Raw genomic sequence first — 7,483 nt, 5'->3', positions numbered from 1 at the left:
ATTATTCAAATTTACTGCGAATAATTAATTTTGTAGTGTCAACAATAGCGCGTAGCCACTTTTTGTTGATAAAAAAGCGATTGGACCTCTTAATTTCTTTTGACGAACGACGAAGTAATATTTCTGGAGCCTTCGTAGCTACTAAGACACCTCGTAGACATTTTCCTTTGGAATTCAATATTTTTTGCTACGAAAAGGTTGTCGTCTCGCGAGTGAATCTATTAAATTCGGAAAGATTCTCGTAATTTGTGTGAAACTGTTTTTGAAATTTTAAAAGAGAAATGGATTTTGCAGCGAGGAGTATTCGTCGAATCCGTCCATCTCACCACCGACAAAGTCGTCGTCTTCCACCTCCAGAAAATCCATCCAAATGCATCAAGTTCACCTTATTCTTCCTAAACGTGATGTTTTGGCTAATAGGCGCCTTGATCTTATGCATCGGGGCTTACCTAATGACAGAACTAGGAGATATCATCGGCGGCTTTAACGATATTTTGTATCAGCCGGCAATAATCATTGCCGTTTTTGGAGCTATATTGTTTATCATTACATTCTTTGGTTGCATTGGTTCTCTTCGCGAGAATATTTGCCTTCTTGCGTTCTACGGAGGCTGCGTGGCTTTCATTCTTTTGGCTCTACTGACGGTTGGTGTTACTGCATACATACTTAGAGGGCCATTGGAGGAAGCAATCGATGACAAGCTTCGTAAAGCGATAGTATTTTACCGCGACGAAAAGAAACAAGATCTCCACTTTTTGATCGATACGACTCAAACCGAAATGGAATGCTGTGGTTCACGCCACTATACAGACTGGCAACTCAACCAGTATTTCAACTGCTCGTCCCCAGCACTTGAAAGATGTGGTGTGCCATTCTCCTGTTGTAAGAAAGATTTACAAACGAACAGGCAATGTGGATATATCGATAAATTATCAGCAGTTGATCGAGAGAAAAGCATAAACACTGAAGGCTGTTTGGACAAAGGAATTTTTTGGATCCAGGATAACGGTTATATCATTGCGGCCGCGTGTGGAACACTGTTATTTCTAATCCTAATGACTACTTGCATGGCGTTTTCATTTCGAAGCCAGGTAAAAGAAGTTCAAAAGTATAATAAGAACTACAAGAATCGTTCGTGGTTCAATCCACGTACTTGATAAGAATTATACATAGGAAGGTCGGTGGTTGACTCTCTCCGCCTCTTTGGCTATACTCATGGGTTCTATCCAGAAGAGAATCCAGGGTTATACCATCATCCATTGCGAATGAGAGGAATATTTTCCATTTAAATCGCTATTCTCTACTTTCACATCCCAATAATACTTTGCGTCTTTGGGGGGTAACCAGAGGGTAAAAACCCACTTATTTTGCTGAAGGCTGATCAGACAATGTTGACAATACCGTGTTTGGTATCCAAAAATAAAATAAAGAAGTAAAAAACAGAAAAAGATAGAAGCTTGAAGACGTTTAAGGTAAATCTTAAACATTTTTTCGTAAGTCAATACATTTTCTGTAAGAACAAAACTCTTGATGATCTGTACACGCAAAAATAACTTGGAATAAACTGATAATCAGTATTGTACAGATAAAACCAGGTATAGTATAAATTCAATTAAGAAATTTTTCAATTTGGGACAGTTTTTTTTATTGGTTACCCCCCAAAGATGCAAGGCATTATGGGGATATGAAAGTAGAGAATGAATAAATATTTTCGAAGCCGACAAAAAATAGTTTTGCTTAAGTAGAGTGTATGTATACCTTGTAGCGTTAAATATTTTCTAAATTCTTCAAGAAATTTGGAGATACTTGCCAAAATACTTTAGCAATTTGGAGTACTTTTAGGTTCAGTATTGATGGGTTCCAAGCATTCCCAAGTTAAGAGAGCCAAAAGACTAAAAAATGGCGGCCATTGTGGTGCCGCTAACGATGGATGCCAATGAGAAATCTTTTATTAAATGGCACCAACATGGCCGCGAACAAAAAAAAAAAAAAAAACGATAAAAAGCTTGCAAAGGCCTTTGGGATTGAGCCTCGAATCCTCCCCTGGACTCAATCCCTGAATTAGGCATCACATATAAGTAGAGTTGCTTTTTTCCCTTTTTTCTTTTTTCTTTTGTTTTGCTTTGTTTTGTTTCGTGTTTTGTTTTGTTTTGTTTTATTTTGTTTTGTTTTGTTTTTTTGTTGTTGTTTTTTTTTTTTTTTGTTTTCCTGTGCTTTTGGGATCATTGCATTGTAATAGTTAAAAATACTCGTAAGCAGTCTGTAAATTTTGTTAGAATAATAAGCCTTCTTATTTCTTCTTTGCTACTCATTAGAAGAATAGGTTATTGCTATAAACTCATTATTATAATTTGCATCTTATGATACAAACTCAAGTAACTCATACACATCATTATATTTTGGTAAATTGCCATTATAATTGTATACACTGAATCGAAATATGGCGACCAATTTGAGTAACTAGCCTCTCATACATATGAAAAAGCTTTTATGTTTGCACGTGATCGCGAGGCTAGTCAGTCGCTAGTCAGTGCAGAACGATAGTTATTCAAATTGGTCGCCATATTTCGATTCGGTGTATATTCTTCATAAAAATAAGTGATAGCTAACTCGAAAGTTTATATACTGCCTTGACCACCACTGCACACTTAAATCACCCTTCTGACAATATTCACAATACTCCCAATTTTGGAGCACACTCCAGTCCACTATATTACAAACTGTGGCTTTCAAAAATTCCAGACCTAATTTACCACTTTTTATTCTCAAAAAAAAAAAAACCAACAACAATTAGAATAATGACCTCTTGATTTCAGAGCACACTCTAGTCCAATTTCTTACAAACTGTCTTTTTATTCTCAAGAAAAACAACAATTAGAATAATGACCTCTTGATTTCAGAGCCCACTCTAGTCCAATTTCTTACAAACTGTCTTTTTATTCTCAAGAAAAACAACAATTAGAATAATGACCTCTTGATTTAAGAGCCCACTCTAGTCCACTTTTTTACAAACTGTCTTTTTATTTTCAAGAAAAAACAACAATTAGAATAATGACCTCCTGATTTTAGAGCCCACTCTTGTCCACTTTTTTACAAACTGTCTTTTTATTTTCAAGAAAAAACAACAATTAGAATAATGACCTCCTGATTTTAGAGCCCACTCTAGTCCACTTTTTTACGAATTGGGGCTTCTAAAAATTCCAGACCTAATTTACCACTTTTTATTCTCAAAAACTAAATCAAATTAGAATAATGACCTCCTGATTTTAGAGCCCACTCAAGTCCACTTTTTTACAAAACTGTCTTTTTATTCTCAAGAAAAAACAACAATTAGAATAATGACCTCTTGATTTTAGAGCCCACTCTAGTCCACTTTTTTACAAACTGGGGCTTCTAAAGATTCCAGACCAAATATTTGTAAACAATGCTTTGTTTATGTTTGATTTTCATTCAGGCAATTTGCCACCTTTTTTTAAGAAGTTCTTGATACCTGTCACGTAACAGAAATACATGAGTATACTAACACCAGACTTTCTTACAAAAATTCGCATTACCTTCCAAGGATAAGAACTAATTATGGCAAATTTGATATCCGTATCCTATGTGTTAAAATTTGGAATTCAATCCAGAAAAATTATAAAATCAAGTCCCGTTCCTCCAAGAAGCTTCTAATTCAGTCCTTGTGGAAAAATATGATAATTAGCTATTATTATTTCAAATAAAAAGAGAATCACTCCCCTTCATCTATAATTTATTTTTCTCCATTTTCTCTCTTGCTTATGCTTTGTTGTTCGTTTTTGTTTTGTCTGCTTTTTCTTTCTGTTTTTTTTTTTTTTTTTCTTTTTCTCGTAGCTTGTCTTGTTATGTATTCATGTATTTTGCTTTGTACTTCAACTTTCCTAACTTAATTTTCGTTTGCTTTGCTACTTAGCTCGATTAGCTCTGCTATTTCTAAATGTTTGGCGCCCATCCACATATTTTTCCCTTTCCACTAGTTCTAATGCGTTTACCACTCCTGGGTGGACGCCTTGATGCCTAACAGGCAGCCGGTTAGCACGGGCACTAATGATGGTCGTCACCAGCGTCTTCAGCGGATCTTTTACGTCCACCTTATACAGGGTTATATAGTGAAGACAGACGGGGCCTACGGTTTTAAGTCCTTGTCCGAAAAGACTTGAAGGTCTAACCATTTGCAGATATAATTACAAAGGCAGCATCTTCTCCTCAGTTATTTTAAGACCCTGAGTGTTGGTCCGGCCGAGGCTTTCCCCACAACAGACCGACGTTCTAACCGAACTAACCGGGTGGCGGTTAAAGCTATCGATAATGTAATTTTAAGGAAAGTGCTGGAAAATTTAAGATGTCGTTAATCTTTAAGGATTGAAAAGGTCTAATATTTTACTAGCAGCCATCTTGAAAAGAAGCTTAATATATAAATGTAGGCACTGCCTAAAAGCGGAGCTCACAATGGACGCAGAGAGCCCAAATTAGATAAAACTGAAATGTGAATAAATAATCGGGGGGAAAAAAAATCCTCCATTATTTAATGTCCCCCAAAATGAAAACCATGAAGTGAAATAATCAAATTGAAATGCACTACATCGTTTCCTGTGCACTAGTTTTAGTTTTCGACCTTACTACTCACATGCACACAAGCCCCTCCAGCCAGCCCAGGGGATAGTTTTGTTTAGTTTTTGTTTATTTTGATTTTGATTTTGATGACGTCATAAAAATATTGTTTATTGTGAGGTAACGTACTTTCATTATAAAAATTTAATCCTAAACTTATGAACCATATATGTCGACAGTTTATAAAATAATTTATTTTCTTATCATTATTAGTTAAAAGATTGTATACACCCTTTTCGAGAAAGTTAGTCACCCGTGAAGAGTGAAAGCCAGTAAGCTAGCGGCGCGGAGGTTCATGGTTACCCTTTAAGAATCACGTGCTTTAAGTCCACTTTACCACGAGGCGGGATTTTCAAAACATTCAACATGGACACCGGAACGGCACGTGTGAATATTATGCTGAAAGTTTTAAAATTGGAAAACAAAAACCAGTCTTCTTTGTTTTCCTTGAGAGAGGTGACAATATTTAAAGATGTTGAGATGTTTAAAAGATATTTATTAGAGAAACATGCCGCTGAAATAAGCCCGGCCAAAGAAGTGAATGGCTTCGAACTAGGTTATTATGGACCAAGAGGGAGAAAGCTTTCCATACGTAAAAACGAACACCTGAAAGAGGCATACTTGAAATAGAGTTTGAACTACGTGACATTTTGGTTGGATCCCTTTCCTTCGTCTACTCCAAAAGGAAAGGCAATTCTAGGAAAACGAGGGTCGGCTGACGACGACGAGCTCATCTGCCTTGACTTTAGGCCGACGGGAAACAAGAAAACAAGTGAGTGACAGTCAAACTAAAAGGTCTATAAAGGAACTAGCTATGTTTTTTTCAACACTGCAGCTATCTGTTTTTTAATAGAAAGAAAGAACTAAAATTAAAAAAGGATTTACGGTCTGTAAAAATATTAATTGGGCTACGCATTGAGCGCACGTGAAAATTTCGGCTTATTGATACGTGCGCTCTAAAAACTATTTTAAATCGAATAAATTATGAACTTGCTCGCTACTTTAATTCAAAAAATGACTACAACGAAAAACTATTAGTACTGAAGTTCAGCTCACGGGAAAAGAAGAAGAATGTAGGGGTTCTTTCTTTCCCAAGCCCTAAAAAAACGATAAAAATTCCTTCGTTATTCTTTTATAATTCCTCGAATTATTATTTTGAAGAAACAGAAGTCAAGAAAGAAGGTGATAGTCGCTTCAACAGCTATTTGTCAAAACTACGCCAAACCGAACATGGCTCAAAAATGGCCGATTTTAAAATAAAGTGTTGGGCAAGAATGTTGGTAAGAAAATGTTATTTTTAACTCACTATCTGCACACAAATTTTACGAGTTTATTAAGTAAATTATTATCATACTTATTTTCAGGTAAATGGAAGTCACGATGACGAGACAGTGCCACCAAATGTTTCGTTTTTTGCGACAGAGCCTAAAGGTGTAGTTAAGTCATCAACATCGACTTCCACCTGTTCTACCTCAGCACAACCCAGCAAACGAGAAATGGATGCCACGGGAGTAAACGAAGCGCAGGTTTGAACTGCCCTTGTAAACTTTTTTGCTGGTGTTACTTCATTTTAAAAAGTTCTTGTTCTACATTTTTTGATAAATGAAACGCGGCTTTCTCTGTTTTCACTATTATAGATCAAAGCACGAGGACTAATTCTTGGCCAACTAGTTGAGCTGAAGAACCTGAGGGATGGCGATGTCATTAGCAACGAGGAGTTTCAAGAGCAGAAAAAGAAGATGTTGGAGGACCTCAAAAAAACTAATTGAACCGAGCAATGATGTAATTTATTACTCAGAAGGTTTTGTTTTATTGCGTGCTTTTATTCGCATAGTATTATAAGGACTGACTCGTAGTCAAGCTAAGTCAAGCTAAGCTACAACCATCATAATATAAGTATTACAAATTAATTACAGTGTATCGCCTGTTGTAAAAAATCATCATTAAAAGGCTTTACACTTTGAGATATCTTGTGTCGTAGTCTATAGCATATTGGGAAAATTGTCAAGATAACACTGACCCCAAGTTAGAATGGATTTTAAAGATACCCAATAAATCGTAAATAGTTTCTGATGTCTACATCAGAAACTTGCATAAAGGCCTCAAAAACCATTTCCTCTGGATCATGACACACTTGCCACACAACATCATTAGCTCGAATCCAACTCTTTGCTTGAGAAAAAATGTTTTCGCACGGGTTAAAATCTGGACTATAAGCTGGAAGGAACACGATTAGAGCACCAGTGGTATTGATAGCTTCAACAACGCGACGGCAGCGATGAATCGCAGCATTATCTGTAAGATAACAAAAACCTTGCTTAACATGATAAGATGAAATAAAAGTCTGCCCTTATGAAGTCGTGATAAAAATCATTACCCATAACAACCACAGAGCGCGAATTAATTCCGTCGAACCGCTGTAGATTAGGGATGAGCTTCTCATTTACAAATGCCAGGAAGCTCTCTTCATCAGTAGTTCCTCGACGAATGTTCAATTCAATGATCCCTTCTGAGCATATGACAGGAATCGCTGTAATTCGTGGACCCCAATTGCCATACCACCTTTGACTTTGAGCTGGGCAGCCTCGAAAGCTGTAACCAAAGCGTCTCATAATTCGTTTATCCTGAAAAAAGGAAAAAAGCAACAATTTATTAATACTCGATAAATATTTATACTTGCTACTCTCGTTAGGCTTACCTCAGCACCATTAAGGCATGGCTCTTTTGAGGAAATGATGGAAAATCAGTTATTTATTCATATCTTTGACAGTTTATATGAATCTTTCCCAATTTTGGCTCGTAGTAGTAATTCTTCAAGGCAAGCAATAACCGCATATCTGTTGCCATGGAAACC

At 36.4% G+C, this 7,483-nt stretch overlaps 3 protein-coding genes across 4 annotated transcripts; 2 read left to right on the top strand and 1 right to left on the bottom strand.

The window, feature by feature from the left end:
* Positions 1–47: 47 nt before the first annotated feature.
* On the top strand, positions 48–3,178 carry LOC116306160 (tetraspanin-33-like). The gene has a single exon (XM_089029457.1). It carries the CDS (start codon positions 282–284, stop codon positions 1,155–1,157), a length of 876 nt encoding a protein of 291 aa, XP_088885583.1. The 5' UTR covers positions 48–281; the 3' UTR covers positions 1,158–3,178.
* Positions 3,179–3,836: 658 nt separating this feature from the next.
* Positions 3,837–6,764, top strand: LOC116306153 (uncharacterized). Of its 2 annotated transcripts, none has more exons than XM_031716201.2 (4): positions 3,837–5,401; positions 5,797–5,909; positions 5,994–6,155; positions 6,267–6,764. In XM_031716201.2, exons 2-4 carry the CDS (start codon positions 5,871–5,873, stop codon positions 6,396–6,398), a joined length of 333 nt encoding a protein of 110 aa, XP_031572061.2. In that variant the 5' UTR covers positions 3,837–5,401; positions 5,797–5,870; the 3' UTR covers positions 6,399–6,764. The 2 variants fall into 2 exon arrangements, with proteins under 2 accessions (XP_031572061.2, XP_031572060.2); XM_031716200.2 differs by having other exon boundaries at positions 5,791–5,909.
* LOC116306156 (uncharacterized) lies at positions 6,668–7,241 on the bottom strand. Its single transcript, XM_031716204.2, has 2 exons — positions 7,007–7,241; positions 6,668–6,924 (listed from the first exon to the last, which is right to left on the bottom strand). Exons 1-2 carry the CDS (start codon positions 7,239–7,241, stop codon positions 6,668–6,670), a joined length of 492 nt encoding a protein of 163 aa, XP_031572064.1.
* Between the last annotated feature and the right edge of the window lie 242 nt (positions 7,242–7,483).

The sequence above is a fragment of the Actinia tenebrosa genome, unplaced genomic scaffold (assembly GCF_029948245.1).
Source record: "Actinia tenebrosa isolate PJP-AT-01 unplaced genomic scaffold, QUT_ActTen_1.0 PGA_scaffold14__42_contigs__length_11649687, whole genome shotgun sequence".
Taxonomy (NCBI): domain Eukaryota; kingdom Metazoa; phylum Cnidaria; class Anthozoa; order Actiniaria; family Actiniidae; genus Actinia; species Actinia tenebrosa.
This window is presented reverse-complemented; position numbering and strand designations above follow the sequence as displayed.

Excerpts from the sequence above, each read along its gene's own strand:
- LOC116306153 (XM_031716201.2), top strand. The coding sequence starts at position 5,871 with ATGGCCGATTTTAAAATAAAGTGTTGGGCAAGAATGTTG. Across the intron at positions 5,910-5,993 it reads AGTGTTGGGCAAGAATGTTG|GTAAATGGAAGTCACGATGA; the intron begins GTAAGAAAATGT and ends ACTTATTTTCAG. Across the intron at positions 6,156-6,266 it reads CGGGAGTAAACGAAGCGCAG|ATCAAAGCACGAGGACTAAT; the intron begins GTTTGAACTGCC and ends TCACTATTATAG.
- LOC116306160 (XM_089029457.1), top strand. The coding sequence starts at position 282 with ATGGATTTTGCAGCGAGGAGTATTCGTCGAATCCGTCCATCTCACCAC.
- LOC116306156 (XM_031716204.2), bottom strand. The coding sequence starts at position 7,241 with ATGAGACGCTTTGGTTACAGCTTTCGAGGCTGCCCAGCTCAAAGTCAA. Across the intron at positions 6,925-7,006 it reads GCGCTCTGTGGTTGTTATGG|ATAATGCTGCGATTCATCGC; the intron begins GTAATGATTTTT and ends GTTATCTTACAG.